This window comes from Danio aesculapii, chromosome 11 (genome assembly GCF_903798145.1).
Source record: "Danio aesculapii chromosome 11, fDanAes4.1, whole genome shotgun sequence".
Classification (NCBI taxonomy): Eukaryota; Metazoa; Chordata; class Actinopteri; order Cypriniformes; family Danionidae; genus Danio; species Danio aesculapii.
In genome coordinates, this window is record NC_079445.1 from 6,072,136 (window position 1) to 6,093,474 (window position 21,339).

General features: G+C 34.6%; 1 protein-coding gene across 1 annotated transcript in view; it reads left to right on the top strand.

The window, feature by feature from the left end:
* The window catches only part of abca7 (ATP-binding cassette, sub-family A (ABC1), member 7), a 62,003-nt gene that overhangs the window by 31,659 nt on the left and 9,005 nt on the right, over nt 1–21,339 (top strand). The window contains exons 25-44 of the mRNA XM_056467879.1: nt 606–708; nt 1,105–1,253; nt 3,008–3,132; nt 3,214–3,306; nt 3,403–3,595; nt 5,324–5,418; nt 5,524–5,556; nt 5,635–5,740; nt 7,167–7,241; nt 7,324–7,493; nt 10,433–10,610; nt 10,695–10,810; nt 10,945–11,089; nt 14,971–15,094; nt 15,191–15,320; nt 15,406–15,529; nt 17,424–17,486; nt 17,595–17,701; nt 17,849–17,990; nt 21,103–21,237. Coding sequence (XP_056323854.1) covers nt 606–708; nt 1,105–1,253; nt 3,008–3,132; nt 3,214–3,306; nt 3,403–3,595; nt 5,324–5,418; nt 5,524–5,556; nt 5,635–5,740; nt 7,167–7,241; nt 7,324–7,493; nt 10,433–10,610; nt 10,695–10,810; nt 10,945–11,089; nt 14,971–15,094; nt 15,191–15,320; nt 15,406–15,529; nt 17,424–17,486; nt 17,595–17,701; nt 17,849–17,990; nt 21,103–21,237 — 2,406 coding nt within the window. The remainder of the gene's footprint in view (nt 1–605; nt 709–1,104; nt 1,254–3,007; nt 3,133–3,213; nt 3,307–3,402; nt 3,596–5,323; nt 5,419–5,523; nt 5,557–5,634; nt 5,741–7,166; nt 7,242–7,323; nt 7,494–10,432; nt 10,611–10,694; nt 10,811–10,944; nt 11,090–14,970; nt 15,095–15,190; nt 15,321–15,405; nt 15,530–17,423; nt 17,487–17,594; nt 17,702–17,848; nt 17,991–21,102; nt 21,238–21,339) is intronic.

Genomic DNA, 21,339 nt, shown 5'->3' on the forward strand with positions numbered 1-21,339 from the left:
TAGGTGTTCATATATTCGAAAACTTTTTATTATTAATTTTTTTATTTTATTATTATTATTATTATTATTATTATTATTATTATTATTATTTTATTTCTTTTTATCTCCTTTCCTTTTTAATTTTTGTCCCTCTTCTTTTGTTGTCTGTATTGATTTGTACTCTCATATGTGTATATGCTCTATATGTAATGTACATATGCAGATATTTGACTGGACTTGTGAATATGTGCAGGTATAGATTTCTCATGGAGGAATATGATTAAGTATCTGTACAGTTGTGGACGTGTATGTGCATATGTATTTACATGTCAAATATGGTTACTTATTTTTATTTGCTGGCATGGGAGGGATTTGGGGTTTGTTCTTTAAAATGTGAAAAACTCTAAATAAAATATTTAAAAAAAAATAAAAATGTTCATGCTTACAAATGTGTTGGAAAAAACCTCTCCATTAAGCAAACATTAGTAAATATTTTATAAAGAATTCAAATTTAACATGAGTGCTATTAATTCTTATGGCTGCTGCTGTAACACAGTAAGTTTACCATGTGAAAGCAGAAAGGGCTTTGCCAAACAGTAGTATTTAGCTCTGCCTGTGTATTTTAGATCTTTCTGCGTGTGGCAGAGGAGACTGGTGTGGATGCAGACCCAGAAGATCCGCCAGTGTCTCAAGAACCCCAGGGAGCGCAATCTGAGGACAGAGATGCGGGTAAATGAATGCATTTTATACCTGAGCTAATTTTTATAGTCAGAGTTGTACTAAATTTGGAGCGTGCAGACTTTCTACTGGCACTGAAATGATTGAAATATGACATCACATTTAACTGTGTCTTTAAGAAACAAAATAGTAAATCAATGTTTACAGTGAATTAAGAAAAGCTTTTTTTGCCTGCTGTAGAGCAAACAGAACCAAAATGTAAGGTACTTATTTTTAAGATGTTTGGTTTTGCTTTTCTCTCTGCTTCACTGGCAGGACGGAAACGGTCAATCAGGAAAGGTACAAAATGAAACAAAAAAGACTGTAATTAATGTTGACAGCAGTGTAGCAAGTCAGAATATCTATAATGAGATGTTATTAACCAGAAGCTCTTCCTCTGGCACACAGAAGCTCAGGAGACAGATCCACTGAGTGGGGATGATCAGAGCGACAGCGCTCCTCTCACAGGCTGTTTTCACACATGTCAGCAGCTTCGAGCGCTTTTCACCAAAAGACTGAAGTACGCTTTCCGCAGTCGCAGAGGCATTTTTGCACAGGTACATAGTGATACTGACAATGACTAAAACAATCATTTTGAAATGATCAACTAAAAATGATTTCCAAATTCTACCAACAGACATTTTAAATGACTTTTTATTTTATTGTTCAAGCTAAAATGAAATCAAAATTGTAATAGTGCACAACTCATTAGGTTGTTCTGGAAGATTCTTTAGGGGGAATTTGATGGATGCACACAATAATTTGTAGTATTTGTGCTTTCTTCCCATGATATCCTGTTGTAATATCAGTATTTTAGATTTAGTATTTTTTTTTTTCAAATTGCATGTTGTTGTGTTGTGTTGTGTGTATAGTAATTGTTGTATTGCCAATAATAATGCAGTATTTACGTTGCCAGTAATAATGTAAATTTTACACCAATTTTGTAGTTAGGACACTGTAAAGTAGTGATGGCGACAGTTCATTTTGACATCAGAAATAAATGACATTTAAGTATGTTATTTGAATAAGAAAGCATTTTTGTAATATACTTATATATATATATATATATATATATATAGTTTAAGTCAGAATTATTAGCCTCCGTTTGAATTTTCTTTTCTTTTTTAAATATTTCCCAAATGATGTTTAACAGAGCAAGGAACATTTCACAGTATGTGATGTTTTGTCTTCTGGAGAAAGTCTTACTTGTTTTATTTCGGCTAGAATAAAAGCAGTTTTTAATATTTTTAAAAACCATTTTTAGGTCAAAATTATTAGCTCCTTTAAGCAATTTGTTTTCGAAAGTTTACAGAACAAACCATCGTTATACAATAACTTGCCTAATTACCCTAACCTGCCTAGTTAACCTAATTAACCTAGTTAAGTCTTTAATTGTGACTTTAATCTGTATAGAAGTGTCTTGAAAAATATCTAGTCAAATATTATTTACTGTCATCATGACAAAGACAAAATAAATCAGGTATTAGAGATGAGTTATTAAAACTATTATATTTAGAAATGTGTTGAAAAAATTATTCTTTTCGTTAAACAGAAATTGGGGGAAAAAATAAACAGGGGGGCTAATAATTCTGACTTTAACTGTATATATATATACACACACAAGTAACATGAGTTACGTAAAAATATGTCTTTTCTAAGTAACGAGTAAAGTAACGAACGCATTACTTAAAAAAAAAAATTACATTCAAAATTTAACGCGAGATACTTTTTTGTTTAATTTATTTCCTTTTAAAAATTAAATTACTGAATTAAAATTGAAATGAGAGAATGTGTTCATTATTTTGAACACATGTAAGAAAAGAAATAGTACTTGAAAATGGTTTGTTTTTCACTAACAAGACAAAAAGCACAAAAGCACCAAACACATTGCTTTAAACTTTCATTAATCTGTATATACGGCATGTGGAGTTCTCAGAAGATAACATTATCTTACATTATTATTATTCAAAGTGTTTTTTAAGGTAAATACAGTTGTAAGTTATACAATGTGCTGTTAACTCATCTTAAAAAAGATGAGAAAAACCCTGCAAGTTCTGAAAGAGAACAAGGCTCAATTCGTAAGAAAAATTAAAGCAAAAGTAACTCAACGCATTACTTACTATAAAATGTAACTAAGTAACGCAACTGGTTAATTGTTTAGGAGAGTGTCTCAATATTGTACTACACTACTTTCCAAAGTAACTTTCCCCAACACTGTATTTCTTATTAAACAAATGCAAATTGATTGAACATGTTTTAAGCATTTTGTGGAACAACACTTCATTTACCAAGCTGTAACTTTTGTTTGCAGATTGTTTTGCCTGCTGTTTTTGTCCTTATTGCTCTACTGTTCAGTCTCATTGTTCCACCGTTTGGGAAATATCCATCGCTGGAGCTCCAGCCGTGGATGTATGGAGATCAGTTCACCTTCTTCAGGTACACACTCTGCAAAGGACAGTTTCAAGGAAATTCTCCTGCCTCCTCCAATCTTTCACCTATTGTCTCTTTTCTTTAAAGCAATGATGCCCCACAGGACACAGCCATGCAGAACCTCCTGAAGGCCCTTCTGGATCCACCTGGGTTTGGTACCAAGTGTATGGAGCCAAACGGGTACACAAGTCTTGTCTTTGGGAATGCAACAACAGAAAATAGACTAGACTGTTTAATCTGGGTAACGTCTATTGCTTTTATTGTGTGCTTTTGCAGAGACACTGACTGTTTGGAGAAAGCTGAAACAAAGTTTGTCCGGCCTCAGATTCCATACAGTACGTGGCAGCTCTTTCATAATGGCAACTTTAGTATAGAGAAACCTTCCCCTGAATGTGAGTGCAGTACTGAGAAAATCCGCAGGATGCTGCCTGACTGTCCTGAGGGAGCAGGAGGAGTCCCTCCGCCTCAGGTCTGTCTGTCTATTCATGCATTCATTATATACTGTGCATTACCAGTCAGTTTTACATTTTTAAATGTCAAGTCAAACTTTATTTATAGAGTACTTTAAAACACAGAAGTGAGCCAAAGTGCTGTACTAAAAATATACAACAAAATAAGAGTAATAGTATATAAAATACATAAAATACAAGATAAAATATAGCTAAACTACCTAGAAAGGCATATAGATTCATTAAGCCAAGTGGACCCAACATTCTGTAAATGATTTGTACACTCTAAAAAATGGTATGAAAATTGGGACGCACACAAACTGTGATTTCTAATTACATTATATACAGAAGGTAAAATAAGAAGTGAATAGAAAACACTGTTTTTGTTGGTAAATATAAATTTAAAGGAGCTTTTGACATGAAATTCACAGATTTTGGTAAAAACTCAAACATACAAATAAAACCAAACCAAAATAAATCTGAAAAATTAGTAACAATGAAATTAAGATGCTTAACAAAATAAGAATAATAGTATATAAAATACATAAAATACAAGGTAAAGTATAGCTAAACTACCTAAAAAGCCATATAAATAAGAAAAAAACCCAGTAAGTAACATTAAGATCAGGTGTCAAATGTCAACAATAAAAAAGAGTTTTAAGAGCTGATTTAAATGAGAAAATGGAAGAGGCCTGTCTAATGGGCAGCAGCCAATCATTTCAAAGTCTCGGACCTACCACAGCGAAAGCACGATCCCCTCTAAGCTTACACTTTGTTTTTGACACTATAAGGAGCAGCAGATCAGCTGACCTGAGAGACGGGGTGGGCTTATAGTGGTGTATCAGCTCAGAGAAATAAGGTCGAGCAAGACCATTTAGAGATTTAAAAACAAATTAAAGAATCGAAAACTGAATTCTAAAATTCACTGGCAACCAATGAAGCGAAGCTAAGACGGGGGAATGTGGTCATATTTGCGAGTACCAGTTAACAGGCATGCTTTTTTTGCACTATTTGCAAATGGGCAATAGCTGACCTGCTATTCCCTACTAACAGTGCATTACAGTAATCTAACCGAGAGGTCGTTAAAGCATGGATTACTGTCTCAGGCTGTTGTTTTGGTATATATTGCTTTATTTTTGCTAGCTGTCTTAATTGAAAAAAGCTAGATTTAACTACCGCTCTAATCTGATTGTCAAATTTAAAGTCAAATTTCACCCCCAAATTTGTAACTTGTAAGGCTTAATATGATGAGCTAACGAACCCAAATTGAACAGAGGAGTCCCAACAGGTTTTGTTTTCATTAAAAGTAAAAAAAAAAAAAAATGTCTTGAATGCTCTATCATTTTGCTTGTTAGGAGCGACAGTGAATTATGTCAAATATAAACATTTAAAGGAATAGTTCACGCAAAAAATTAAAATTCCTGATCATTTACTTAACCTTTTTGTGTTTCAAACCTTTATGATTTTCTTTCTTCTGACAAAAATGAGATATTTTAAAGAAAGCTGAAATCCATTGACTTCCATAGTATTTGATTTTCCTACTATGGAGGTTAATGGTAACAGTTTTATCAGCTTTCTTCAAAATATCTTCTTTTGTGCTCAACAGAAGAGAACCACTTGAGGGTGAGTAAATAATAAGTAAACTTTTGTTTTTGGGTGAACTATCTCTTTGAATGGAATGTCTTATATTACTTTTTCATATGTTTTCATTTTAGTGCTAACCCCTCGTCCATCTTTTTCCAATGTAGATGCAACAAATGACAGGTGATATCCTGCAAAACTTGACAGGCCGCAACATTTCTGACTACCTAATCAAGACATATCCTCAGATTCTGAAGAAAAGGTTTTATTATAATATTATATTTCTTAAAATTCCATGTAAACTAATAAAATTAAAGTTTCAAAGCTTTGACAGCTCTGATGTGTAATTCTTCTTTTTTCTTTACAGTTTGAAGACAAAAAAATGGGTAAATGAATTTAGGTGAGCCTATTTCCTTTACCGATCCAAACATGAAGCATTAAATTTGATGTTGATTCAGTCTCTGCTCATTTGTTGCAGATATGGAGGTTTCTCTCTTGGGGCTAAAAGCTCTCAAACTGTGAATGAGCCACATCATCTGGAGGAGTCTGTTTTGGCTATTAGAAGACGGTATAACATTGCAGAGGTATATCACCTATGTTTTTTGGTTAATATGGCCCTGTTATGTATTTACAATATTGCCTTTTGTGCAGTGAGTAATAAAGCTTTACCATTTAAAATTAAAATAAAAACTAAAACTTAAATTAAAGACAAAATTATTGTAATCTGCCAAAAGGAGTCGTCAGGAATTCCACTTTCATTTCTATAAACAATCTATAGAAATTCATAACATATCCCTGCAAAAACATCTACATTGTGCTGTCATATTTGATTTGTGTTGTCAGCATCATGCTCATATAAGTATTTATAGTATATGTATTAGACATGGGCCGGTATAAGATTCTGACGGTATGATAAACTTGGATAAAAATATCATGGTATCACATTATTGTGATTACTGCTCTAAAATATGTTCATTTTAAATGTCTGGGTAAAACAAATTTGCCATTGAACACAATATATTTTACTTTAAGAAACATTTCAAATATTTTGGTAAAGTAAACATTCATTCATTCATTTTCCTTTGGCTTAGTCTGTATTTCAATGGTTGCCACAGCGGAATGAACCGCCAACTATTCCAGCATATTTTTTACGCAGCGGATACCCTTCCAGTTGCAACCCAGTACTGGAAAACACCCAAACACACTCATTCACACACACACACACACACACACACACACACACACACACACACACACACACACACACACACACACACACACACACACTACTGTCAATTTAGTTAATCCAATTCATCTACAGCGCATGTCTTTGGACTGTGGGGGAAACCGCAGCACCCTGAAGGAACCCATGTGAACACGGGGCAGAACATGCAAAATCCACACAGAAATCCCAACTGACCCAGCCTGGACTCGAACCAGCGACCTTCTTGCTGTGAGGCGACAGTGCTAACCACTGAGCCACCATGCCGCACCTACAATAAACATGGCAGGCTTAATATTTAAAATAAACAATTGACTTTTGCTGCCTTCATTAGTTTCAAAACCACAGATTTCTTTACAATTTGAAAAGGTATAAGAAAAAAACCTAACATAAAAGTACAAAAAATTTTGCATATACTGTAGGAACAGTATAATAGAATTTTTGTATGGCTTTAAAACCTTGACTTTTTCAAATCGTGGTAAACCTTGAAACCGGTTATCATCCCATGCCTAATATGTATAGTTGGTAGTTAGTATAGTTAGATTACTGCTCCGATATGTTAGTTATGTATAGGTTTAAAATAGCTTTCGCCCAGTGTTGTGTTCATATTTCTGATTATGTTTATTTATGTAGCACCGTGGTACTACACATGTCTCAACTTGACTTGACTATAAATGATTGTGCTATTTACTACTGCAACTTTTCAAACATCTTATGAATGCCTTGGCAGACAGCCAAAGCAACTGAGCATTCATGAGTGTTAGTTTTACACTTCTGTTGTTTTGCAGAATGGCTCTTTAGATCAGCTTCTTCATAGACTACCAGATGTCCTTTCAGGACTCACCAGCCAAAACAATGTGAAGGTGAGGCCTCTGTGAGAGATTATTCTCAAGCTCGACCTGCTTCTGTTCTCTCTTTTCATCTGTAATCTGTTCTGTCTCGCAGGTCTGGTTTAATAATAAAGGATGGCATGCCATGGCATCGTTTGTGAATATTATGAACAACGGTCTTCTTCGTGCCAACCTGCCACCCAACATAGAGAGACGCAAATATGGAATAACAGCCTTCAATCACCCACTCAACCTCACAAAGGAGCAGCTGACAGAGATGGCCCTGTATGTCATTTCTTTTTGCTGAAGTTCATTAAAGCTGCCTTCTTACACTCAACATTCAACAAATGGCAGACTAGAAGTACCATTGGGGATGTTTTCATCCATTATGGAGTGATTTTGAGGCTTAATTTGGCCATAACTTTTTCTGTGTTTTAACTAGCAGAATGATTTTTTGGTGATAAATCTTATTTCAAGAGTTCCCACTTAGATATGCTTGGCGTTTAAAGCAGGTTTGGCATGCTGTCCCGGGAGAGAACCCTGAGCTCTGAGATATTTGAGCCCAGGGCTCCCGCCCGGTCGATAAGCATATCAGGAGATCCGAGATCAGGTAGGTCTCGAGAGCTCCCCCTTTAGAAAAGGGAGGAAAAGGAGGAGATGGGGTGGAAGGGGGGATTCTTCCTAACGAAGATAGAAACAGTAGGGAGAAAATGATCCATTTATAGTTAACTAGGATCACTCTGATTGGATTATTACTGATTACAGATGAGTGGCCAGTCGTGCTCAATCATATCACCTGCTCCTCTCGAAATTAGTTTATGAAACTTCACTTTGACACATATTTTGAGAAAATGTTTTGGATTTTTAAAGAAACTTAATAATACACTCTGGGCAATTTGACTACCCTTTTGTTATGTTTGGGATGAAAACATCCAGTAAATTAAACTGCTGAAAAATAATAGATAAAAAAAAAATCAGTTTTTTTTGCATAAATCTGTTAATCAACCTCAGTCAGTCCTGATCAAAACTACTAAATTTTTTAGAAAATTTACAGGATTTTAACTCTTTATTTACCAAATTCATGAATGATGTTACTGATTTACTGAAAAAAACACACAAAATGACGTATTTTCAATATAAAAACAGTGTGGACTAGATTTTTTTTATCAAACTCTTGAACATGTGAAACAGCATTGTCTTTAATGCTTTGTTTTTGATTGATTTTTATTTTTTCTCTCTAATTTAATGTTGCTGGCTGGTATTGCCCCATTGACTTCCATTATAACCACATTTTAATTACAAAACCATGACACCATATAATCGTGCGTTTTTGATTATGCTGGTTTTCCCTGTTGGGAACAGGTCAAATTTGTAATTTTTACTGTTGATCATCAGTTGGCACCATTAACACTTTAGATACGCCTGTGAAAAAAAATCTAGGTTTCTGGATTTTATATAGAGTATAACTGCCAATTAAAGTCTGTGTTTGTTTGTCTGTGAGTGTGTGATAGTGATCTTTGCGCATTTGATGTGTCTAAGAAAATCTAAATATGCATCTCAGCTCTCAGAACTACATGGAGTAAATAAAAACAAAGACTGTGTATTTATGCACCATCAAATGTGGTTATAATGGAAGTCAACTGGCCAAAAACAGCCACCAACAGTAAATTAGGGAGAGAAAATGAAAATCTAACAATGCATCAAAGCCAAAGTTGTTACTAATCGATCACATGTTCAAGAATCTGATAAAAGGTCAAAAAATCCAGTCCACAATTACTTTTTATATTGAAAATACGTCATTTTGTGTGTGTTTTTTCACCAAATCAGTGACATTGTTTATGAATTTGGCAGTTAAATAGTTAAAATCCTGTAATTTTTAAAAGCATTTAGTAGTTTTGAACAGGACTGAGGTTGATTAACAGATTTCTGCAAAAAAATCTGGAAAAAAATATTTATCTGATACATTAGAGCAGTTTAATTCAGTGGATGTTTTCATCCCAAACATATCAAAAGGCTAGTAAATTTGAACAGTGGACAAGGGTTAAACAGCAGTATAGGAGCTACATGAATTTAGGATAATTTTTCATTTTTAAGCTTTGAATTAGTGCTGGGCAAAGATTAAACAGGATTAATCACATCCAAAATAAAGTTTGTTGTGACATAATATATATGTGTGTGTACTCTGCATATTTATTATGCATTTATAAAACTTCACATGCATGCATATATTTGACAAAATGTTTATTTGTTATTTAGATATAAAATATATATGTATATGATACAAATTATATATTAATTTAAATATCTATGCAAAAGAAAGTTTTGTATAGCCTTGTTTTTACATGTGTGTGTATTACATAGGCATAGTAAGTATATCCCTACTGAAAAAAACAGCTTAAACCAGCCTAGGCTGGTTGGCTGGTTTTAGCTGGTCGACCAGCCTGGTTTTAGAGGGGTTTGGGCCATTTCCAGGCTGGTTTCCAGCCTGGTCTTAGCTCGTCAGGCTGGAAAATGACCAGCTAAAACCAGCTTGACCAGCCAAAACCAGCTATGTCCAGCTTAAACCAGGCTGGTCAAGCTGGTTTTAGTTGGATTTAGCTGGTCCTTTTCCAGCCTGACCAGCTAAGACCAGGCTGGAAATGGCTGGAAACCAGCCTGGAAATGGCCAAAACCCTTCTAAAACCAGGCTGGTCGACCAGCTAAAACCAGCCAACCAGCCTAGGCTGGTTTAAGCTGGATTTTTCAGCAGGGATATATATAATACACACACATATGTCAAAAATATGTTTAATTTGGATGCGATTAATCTTTGTCCAGCATTCCTTTGGATGCATTATAATGTTTACTTTTTGTAGGTAAAAAATATGTATGTTTGAAATAATAATTTTGTATTTGATAGATTCTCTGGAAAAACACCTGCTGTTATCTTTTAGGCTTATTGATAGTTGTTTTCCCTGGATACATGCATTACTCATTTTTTATTTTATTTTAACATGATGAATTAGTGTATGTTAAGGGCTACTGCACTGGCATTTTACAATTTTTTTGTGATTTCTGTTGGGTAGCAATATACAACAATCATTTGTGAATATTGGAAAATAGTTGCATGCCCTCTCTGCATTCATTTAACATCCAGCTGACTAAAGCACCCATTCAAACAGGATAATGGTGTAAATACACGAAATCTGAAACTTTGTCTATGCTTTTCTCTGTGATCTTTGCAGGATGACCACCTCTGTGGATGTTCTGGTGTCCATATGTGTTATCTTTGCCATGTCTTTTGTTCCTGCTAGTTTTGTCCTGTTCCTTATTGAGGAACGGGTCAGTAAATCAAAACACCTACAGTTTGTCAGTGGAGTGAAACCCATCCTGTACTGGACCACCAACTACGTTTGGGACATGGTCAGTTCTGCAAGATTGATGTGGATGTGAAATGTCTATGTCTAATGCTCGTTGTTTCATGTTTCTGTTGTTATTGCATTTCAGGTAAACTATACAGTACCGGCCACTATGGTGGTCTTCATCTTTATCAGCTTCCAGCAGGAATCATATGTGTCTGAGAAGAATCTGCCTGCACTGGTGCTTCTACTGTTGCTATATGGGTAAGAAAAGATTATAACTATTATTTACTGATGCATTTACATGACTCTTATTAATGCATATGCAAAAAAGTGTTTTTTCCCCCTGGAGTGCTGGTCTGAAGCATAAATCAGTGTGTTGTCTGTCTCTGCTGCAGTTGGTCTATCACTCCACTTATGTACCCAGCGTCCTTCATCTTCTCTGTGCCCAGTACTGCCTATGTGGTGCTCACCTCCATCAACCTCTTCATTGGCATCAATGGCAGTGTGGCCACATTTGTCCTGGAGCTCTTTGTTGATGAGGTAATGCGGATAGACCCGACTGCTTGATCTGACTAACCAATCATATTCATTATATGCTTGATCTGACTAACCAATCATATTCATTATATGCTTGATCTGACTAACCAATCATATTCATTATATGCTTATATGTTATATAACTGATTTTGGAAAACCATTTAAACCTCTCCTTTTAGACTTACTGTTCAGGTTGATAAGATTTTTCACTTATTTTGAAAAAAAAATCCCATAAATCTAATATTTTAAAATATTATGACAATTTAAATTAATTTCTGTTTTAATATATTGAAATTTTTATGTATTTCTTTGATGGTGAACCCAAAAAATGACCAGTCTGTCAGATGTGGAAGAGCCGGAGTCAAAGATTCAAATAAATAAAGTTTACTGAAGATCATTTCATCAGCAGAAGCCAGCTTCAACAATCGCAATGAGTTCCTAGGCCGCTCTGCTTACAATCATAAATCAACATCAATTATACTCTCACATAATGTCATGAACCGCGTCATACATATACGTGTGCTAACCTGATTGGTTAAAGCACAGATAGACTAGGAAAATTTCCACATGGGTGCGTGCATACCATTCTGAACAATATCTTAAGCATGTAAACGTCAGACATCCACTAGACTGTTTAGAGCTGACCCCAGACCTGTGAAAAGGATCCACAATCAAATAAAACACACACACTTAAAGTACAATCTGTTTCTTACCCAAGGCTGAGTGTACTTTCAGCCGTCTTTATCAAAACTGGTATAATCTACATTCAGTTATATCCTTACTACCCAAAGTCTATCTTGAATAAAAAGTAAAATCACTTTAAACAGAATTAACACATAATAATAATATCAAAATTACTTTAGACAGTATTAACAGATAATAATAATATCAAAATTACTTTAGACAGTATTAACACATAATAATAATATCAAAATCACTTTAGACAGTATTAACACATAATAATAATATCAAAATCACTTTAGACAGTATTAACACATAATAATAATATCAAAATCACTTTAGACAGTATTAACACATAATAATAATAATATCAAAATTACTTTAGACAGTATTAACACATAATAATAATATCAAAATTACTTTAGACAGTATTAACACATAATAATAATAATATCAAAATTACTTTAGACAGTATTAACACATAATAATAATATCAAAATCACTTTAGACAGTATTAACACATAATAATAATATCAAAATCACTTTAGACAGTATTAACACATAATAATAATATCAAAATTACTTTAGACAGTATTAACACATAATAATAATATCAAAATCACTTTAGACAGTATTAACACATAATAATAATATCAAAATTACTTTAGACAGTATTAACACATAATAATAATAATATCAAAATCACTTTAGACAGTATTAACACATAATAATAATAATATCAAAATTACTTTAGACAGTATTAACACATAATAATAATATCAAAATCACTTTAGACAGTATTAACACATAATAATAATATCAAAATCACTTTAGACAGTATTAACACATAATAATAATATCAAAATCACTTTAGACAGTATTAACACATAATAATAATAATATCAAAATCACTTTAGACAGTATTAACACATAATAATAATAATATCAAAATCACTTTAGACAGTATTAACACATAATAATAATATCAAAATCACTTTAGACAGTATTAACACATAATAATAATATCAAAATCACTTTAGACAGTATTAACACATAATAATAATATCAAAATCACTTTAGACAGTATTAACACATAATAATAATAATATCAAAATCACTTTAGACAGTATTAACACATAATAATAATATCAAAATTACTTTAGACAGTATTAACACATAATAATAATAATATCAAAATCACTTTAGACAGTATTAACACATAATAATAATATCAAAATCACTTTAGACAGTATTAACACATAATAATAATATCAAAATTACTTTAGACAGTATTAACACATAATAATAATATCAAAATCACTTTAGACAGTATTAACACATAATAATAATATCAAAATCACTTTAGACAGTATTAACACATAATAATAATATCAAAATCACTTTAAACAGAATTAACACATAATAATAATATCAAAATCACTTTAGACAGTATTAACACATAATAATAATATCAAAATCACTTTAGACAGTATTAACACATAATAATAATATCAAAATCACTTTAAACAGAATTAACACATAATAATAATAATATCAAAATCACTTTAGACAGTATTAACACATAGCAATACAAATAGGGAACAGTTGTACCAGTTGTTTTCAATCGTCAAGCCCTTCAGTTCCACTCGAGGTCTCCGTGACCTCTGACCTAACTGGTGGCTCCTGAAAATAGAGTTACAAAGAGACAGGCAAACCACTGACCATTCTTATATTAAGCAACGTGTTAACTTTAATCATTATTCAAATAATCATATTAATAAAGTTATGAGAAAAAGGATAAATGTTGATCCATGCTGGGATGGATTAGAAGGCAGAAATCCGAATCCAGCAATGGAAAATCTGGAAATTCAATCATTTGACAGGGAAAACTAGAGCAACCAGTGCTCCACGCAGATCATCATCCAGTCTGTCTGGAATGACATGAATAAACAGAAAAAACTGAGACAGACTAAAGCCAGAAGAACTTTGGCAACATTTCTAAGATGCTTAAAAAAATCCTACCTGCAAAGGCACAGTACTGTTCAAATTTTTAGTCATGAGTGTAAAAATTGCTGTATAATGAGGATGCTTTCAAAAATAATGCATAAATACATTTTCAAGAGTTCACACTTAGATAATGCTCGACTATGATAGCAGGTTTGGCATGCTGTCCCGGGAGAGAACCCTGAGCTCGCAGATAGATGAGCCCAAGGTTCCCGCCTGGTCAATGAGCATTAGGAGGGATACAAGATCAGGAGTTTCTCGAGTGCCCCCTTTTGCTATGTATGTGTTAAGTGCTTGTGACTGTATTACGATTCACTTATGTACATGTTTTTAGACTGTGGGAGGAAACCGGAGGACCCGGAGAAAACGCACGCAAACACAGGGAGAACATGCAAACTCCACGCAGGGAGTGCCAACTGGCTCAATTAGAACTTGAACCCGTGGCCTTCTTACTGCGAGGCAGCAGTGCTAACCACTGAGCCACCGTGTTGCCCGATCATGAAAGAGGAGGAGGGAGAAGGGAAGGATGGGGGGGGGGGGGTTTCCAAAAACGAAGATAAGGAATGGAGTTTAGGCAGGATATTTATAATAGTTTTAGAATGATCTGATAGGCTAGCTAATGATTAGCAACGAGGATCAGCTGTAGTCAATCATATCATGTGCTCCTCTCGAAATTAGTTTGTGAAACTTCACTTATTTTTCAATTAACTTATATTAACTACATCAAATCAACATTTGGTATGACCACACTTTGCATTTAAAACACTTGGAACACTTGACTATAGTTGTTCAGGTAGCTTTGCAGGTGGGCTTTCTAAAGCATCTTACAGGTGTTGCCAAAGTTCTCCTGGATTGAGTTTGTCTCAGTTTGTCCTGTTTCTTCATGTCATTCCAGACAGACTGGATGATGATCAGATCATATCTCTGTGTGGAGCACTGGCTGTTGTCAGACAATAATCCCACTGTATACTTACAATTAATGACAAAAATAGTGTTTGGACATGTAAATTGGTATTTCAAACTGGCATGCTACAGAAAAATATACAAATAACTCACTTTAAATCCTTTTTTTGGTGAAAATACTAGTGGCCTAAGACTTACTGTACTGTATTAGTATTAGTAGTAGAAGTAATAATAAATTAAAAGGAAAAGGAAGGAAAAACATAAATATTTTTTCTTTATTTCCATGTTGTGCTCAGCATTTGAATGAGGTCAACAGGATCCTGAAGAAGGTCTTTCTGATATTTCCTCATTTCTGTCTGGGTCGAGGTCTCATTGACATGGCTAAAAACCAGGCCATGGCAGACGCATTTCAACGACTTGGTATTTTTTACTAATATTAGTACCAATATTTCTGCAGTAATCATAAATCACTTCAAGATTAGACTGTGAATTTGTCTGCTTTGTGGATGTCACCAGGAACCAAACAGAATCTGGAGCCTTTATCCTGGGATTTTGTTGGGAAGAACCTGTTTGCCATGGCAATGGAAGGAATTGTGTTCTTCCTCTTTACTGTTCTCCTGCAGTATAAATTCTTTATTAATTTTAGGTATGTTTGAATGCTTGACTATCATCATTGAGTAGATGTACACAGCCGAGTGGTTGTTCATGACAAATGAGTGCTTCCTCTTCAGTCGGTGGTCAGGTTTTGTGCTGCCCCCGCTGGGGATGGAGGACGAGGATGTGGCGAGAGAGAGGGACCGTGTGAAGAACGGAAGAGCTCTTGGAGACATTCTCATCCTCTCAGACCTTAGCAAGGTACAGAGAAACACCAAATACGACACACACTTTAAAAGAGGTGCCAGGAAAAGAGGTTTCACAGTGATGCCAGAACAAACGTTTTTAGTTCTCCAAAGAACCATTCTGTTTTAAAAGGGTGGTCCACTACAAAATCATATTTTAAACTTTAGTTGATGTGTAATGTAGCTGTGTGAACATAAACAACATCTCTGAATGTAAGACGCTCAACGTTCAATGCAAAGGGAGACATTGGATTTACAGAGTTAGCTTAGCAAAGCCTACAGGGAACGAAGTTTGAGGGCTACAAAATAAATACATCCAGGTTAATGAGATCACAAACGCTTCAGGTTAAGCTCATTCGTCACACACATACACCCCACACATTGAAGGGGCGTGGCCAGAGGTGCTGTAATGTTATAGCAGTGAAAGCTAAAATGTCATACAAACACTGCTATTTCCACAGAGCTTGTTCTGTATTTGGGCTTCCAAAAGACTCGACACAAAGAGAGAAGTGCTTACAATTCAATTTTAATTATGTTCCAGAGAATTATGTAAAATATATAGCTAGCATTTGACAAAGGAGAGCTTGCTGGATTCGGCTAAACTCCTCAAAGTAGGAGCAACTCCAACCATAATAGATGAAGTTGTGGATTGTGAGCCACAACCTGTAAGTATTTTTATTTGTTAAAATTGATCTAATACATGCATAGTTTCTAGCGTTAGCCTTATGTTTGTAGCAAGGACGTAAACAAGGATGTAAACAATGGGAAATGCTGTTTGGCACCATTAAAAATTAGCTACATGTTTATATTCATGTTTATTCCCTGTCAAACCCCTGTAAACCCCCACAGTCTTCAGCAGCGCTGCAATGTCTCTATGCAGCCGCTTTCCCTGTGCTCTACATCTCAAATAACAAACTCACAAAAGATATGAGAACGCTTCATATTACTTACAGATGCTAATCCGAATATATGTGAAAGACTCTTGTCAGATTTTATTTTAGAGAGCAGGCGTGAGGTTCCTCTTTATTTTCTGTCTGATTCAGGCTCAAACTGATACGGCTAACAACTACTCTGACTGACAGCATTTGCACAGCAGAGGCACAGAGGGTGTTATTAGAGGCGTGATGCTTTTCCTGGTGATGTGGAGCTGTTTCGCGAATCACAGCACATTATTTTAGCTGACCAATCAGAGCCTCTTGAGGGCGGGCCTTTCGGAGGAATTAGGAAATATGATAGTCGTTTTCTTGTTAGCTGTATATAATCAAAGTAATATATATGAACAAATTACGTGATTTTACAAGGGAAGCATGAACACACATTGCTTTGCATTTTGTTAACACAACCAAGCTTTAAAAATACACTCTGGACCACCCCTTTAATATATTTTAGTAAGGGGCAGTATGGTGGATTAGTGGTTAGCACTGTTGCCTCACAGCAAGAAAGTTGCTGGTTTGAGTCCCAGCTGGGTCAGTTGACGTTTCTGTATGGAGTTTGCATGTTCTACCCATGTCCATATGGGTTTCCTCCGGGTGCTCTGGTTTCCCTCACAAGTCCAAAGACATGGGCTGTAGATGTAGAATTGGATAAACAAAAGTGTCCGTAGTGTATGAGTGTGAATGTGAAAGTGTATGGGTGTTTCCCAGAACTGGGTTACAGCTGGAAGGGCATCCGCCGCGTAAAACATATGCTGAAATAGTTGACGATTCATTACACTGTGGTGACCTCTGATAAATAAGGGACCAAGCTGAAGGAAAATGAATGAATATTTAAGTAAACTAAAGAACTTTTATAATTGGCAGTTCATTCCACTGTGGCAACCCTTGAAGATTCTTCATGGGAGCATCAATGCCAATAAAGAACCCGTAAAAGACACTGTCAAATGAAATACTGCCTTGTTTATGTCTATACAGGTATACAAAGCAGGCAGGAAGCCAGCAGTGAATCGGCTTTGCTTGGGCATTCCTCGAGGAGAAGTGAGTTGAGTTAGACATCACAGATCTCTCTTAGTAACACACAGCACTTTATTTTCTGTTGTGATAGTTTAAACTGCTGCAAGTGTTTGTTTTTTACTCCTGTTTCAGTGTTTTGGGCTTCTTGGTGTTAACGGAGCTGGGAAAACCTCAACCTTCCGTATGCTAACAGGAGACACTCGGATCACTTATGGAGAAGCATTTCTTAGCAACCAAAGGTTAGACCATCAACATGTGGTGATCATTATGCTGATGTTTTTACATTAGGTGGTTATTAATCCCAAAGTAATTTTCTTTTTTAATATTACTACACGCAGGGAAATCTCAGCACCACCCTAATATTACCTAACATTTGTTTTACTCAGTGTTCTTACAGAAATGGAGAAGGTTCATCAGCTGATGGGCTACTGTCCTCAGTTTGATGCCATCATTGACCTGCTGACAGGACGAGAGCACTTGGAGTTTTATGCTCGCCTCAGAGGAGTGCCAGAGTCTTATGTTGAAAAGGTAAAGGATGCTCTAAGCCAGTGTTTCCCAACCCTGTTCCTGGAGGCACGCCAACAGTACATATTTTGGATGTCTCCCTTTTCTGACCCATTAACTTCAGGTGTTGGAGTCTCTTCTGATGTTATGATAAGTTGATTTAGGTGTGTTTGATTAGGGAGAGGTTGAAAATGTGGACTGTTGGTGTGCCTTCAGGAACAGGGTTGGGAAACACTGCTCTAAGCACATCATACTAAAAAATGGATAAGGATCAGTGCTACTTTTTGTGTAACCCTCAAGACCTAACGGGACTATTTGTAAGAATTGTTATTTATTAATCACTTTTTAATCGCCAATGAATGAACAGCTTATCAATATATTTCTATTCTGCAATATCAATGTGTCATGCAAAGTTATAGGAAAAAATGTATTTGCTAGTTTCACGTAGCCAGATCTTACATATTGTATGCTGTCAAACACAACCCGAATTGAGAAAAGGTTTGGACATTTTGACAAATCCATTGAAATCAAAAATCTGTGATTTGTTAACTCTCTTTGACTTTATTTAATTGAAAAAAGTACAAAGAAAAGATTTCCAATGTTTTCACAGAAAAACTCAAATGTATTTTAGAAATCAAACTTTTTTATTTTGATGGCTGCAGCGCACTAGAAAGGTTGGGATAGAAGCAAAATAAAAGTGTGAAGGTTAAAGATTAAACAAATTAAATTGTTTTGAATCAGTCCACAGTAATCATGTAAAGGGGGGGGGGGGTTGTAATGTTTGGGTAAAAGGAACATTTCAGTCTGCAAACAAGCTGCATCTCATAATTTTGTGCTAAAATTCATGAGGGAAATGTCAAACAAATGAAAAATGACCTTTTTTCAGTGGAAAATAACAAAGATTTTTAGTCTTTCAACAACTATAAGGCATACCACTGAAAAGGTTCAGATAATAAAGCGAAGTCTCAGTCAAACTCAGGAATAGGTACACCCTATGAGCTTTAAAATGGCATTGCATTAGATGAATAAAACTAAATCTTTAATCCAAATTGTACAAAATGCATTCTTGTGGGCCTATTCCAACACCTCTGATACTTTTTATGAATAGTCTTACAGTTTTTTACATGTTATGTGTTCAAATGTGTGCAAAACACTAGCTATAAGTTGCTGACCACACTTCAGCTTTCTGAATTCTACATATTTGACCTTTTATTTTTCCCCCAGTTTCTGTTTAACGAACAGATTTTTTTCAACACATTTCTAAACATAATAGTTTTAATAACTCATTTCTAATAACTGATTTATTTTATCTCTGCCATGAAGACAGTAAATAATATTTGACTAGATATTTATCAAGACACTTCTATACAGCTTAAAGTGACATTTAAAGGCTCAACTAGGTTAATTAGGTTAACTAGGCAGGTTAGGGTAATTAGCAAGTTATTGTATAATGATGTTTTTTTTTTCTGTAGACTATAGAAAAAAAAAAAAAAATATATATATATATATATATATATATATATATATATATATATATATATATATATATCTATCTTAAAGGGGCTAATAATTTTGATGTTGTTTTTTAAAAAAAATTAAAAACTGCTTTCATTCTAGCTGAAATGAAACAAATAAGACTTTCTCCAGAAGAAAAAATATTATCAGACATACTGTAAAAAAATTCCTTGGTCTGTTAAACATCATTTGGGAAATATTTAAAAAAGAAATTCAAAGGGGGGCTAATAATTCTGACCTCAACTGTATATGAGCAATTCCATGCAAATGTCAACCTTGCCATGAATTTTGTTTTTCGTCAAAATAGCAAAACCGTTTCTGCGTTTTTTTTGTGTAGGCTTGTATTTTACATTGCTTTAAAAATACTGAAAAATGTCTCTGTCAGTGTTTTCAAGCAATTATATTTGATTTACCAGTGTCACACAAGTGCCAATTTCACATCCGTTCCATCCATAACAGAGAGCTGTCACATCCATAACGAAGCTTTTCCCTCGTTAATGCAAAAATGTTAAATCAAATAAAATCAATAATGTTTGTTCTATAGTGAGCCGACTCTTATCCTTTTGATTAGCATCGTTTCTTTTTGGTAGTGCAGTTTAATTCACAGAATTTCTACAAAGTATGTCGTATACTGCAAACTTGCAGACTTTTTTTGTCACATCTGTAACGCATGTTTATTTTCCTCATTTAAAATATAAAAAATGTTTAAAGATTGATGTTTTCTCCCACAATTCTGTGGCCAGTTGTTTTGAAAAACATAAAGATATGTTTCAATATAATGTTACCATATACTTCCTCTTTCAATTTATGTTTTGAGATTTTACTGCAAATGTCACATCCATAACGCTGGAATTGCTCATATATATATATATATATATATATATATATATATATATATATATATATATATATATATATATTTCACACCAGTTTATACTGCCTATTTTTGTAAATTAATAGTAAAGTGGCCAAATAATATATAAATACAGTATATAAAATAATATATAAAAATAAATCCATTTGTATTTTTGCTGTATGTCCAGATATAATTTTAGAGGCTCAAAGGTGCCCGCCAGAACGCTAGGTCTAATACACATCCTCTCTCTGTTGTAAAAAAAATAGCATCAGCTTGCATGTAAGTTTGCACTGCATTTGGACGTTATGTGACAGATCTCAAATTTCATGCTCTAGATTAGTGTTTTTCAACCACCTTCCTGGAGGATCACCAACACTGCATGTTTTGGATTTCTCCTTTGTCTGTCACACCGGTTACAGGTCTTTTAGTCTCTGAAAAGATCTGAATCAGGTGTGTTTGGTTAAGGAGACGTGGAAAATATGTAGAGCTGGTGGTCCTCCAGGAACGTGGTTGTGAAACACTGCTCTAGATTGTCTGAACGTACACAGCACCATTTTCCAGAGGCAGTGGATTAATGTAGATATTGTAATAAAAAAAAATTTGTTTCTAATACAGACTGAACTTTTTCCTTCATGAAGAACTATATGTATCATCAGAAGCTATAGGCATTCATTTTGTTTTTTTGTTATTGTTTTGAGGGATGATAACATTGACTTGCATTATATAGATCAACAAGCTGTTTCACTCAATTTGCCTCTCCTGTAGGTGGCACAGTGGGGAGTTCAGAAGCTCGGTCTGAGTCAGTATGCTGATCGAGAGGCTGGGGGCTACAGCGGAGGAAATAAGCGCAAACTATCCACTGCCATTGCTCTCATTGGAGCTGCACCTGTCATCTTCCTGGTACGTTTGATCCATTACACCATCATATGCCAAATTTTACAAATTATATTAACTTGTGGAGCTACAGAATGATGTGTCTATGAATGCTGATGTCCCTCATTT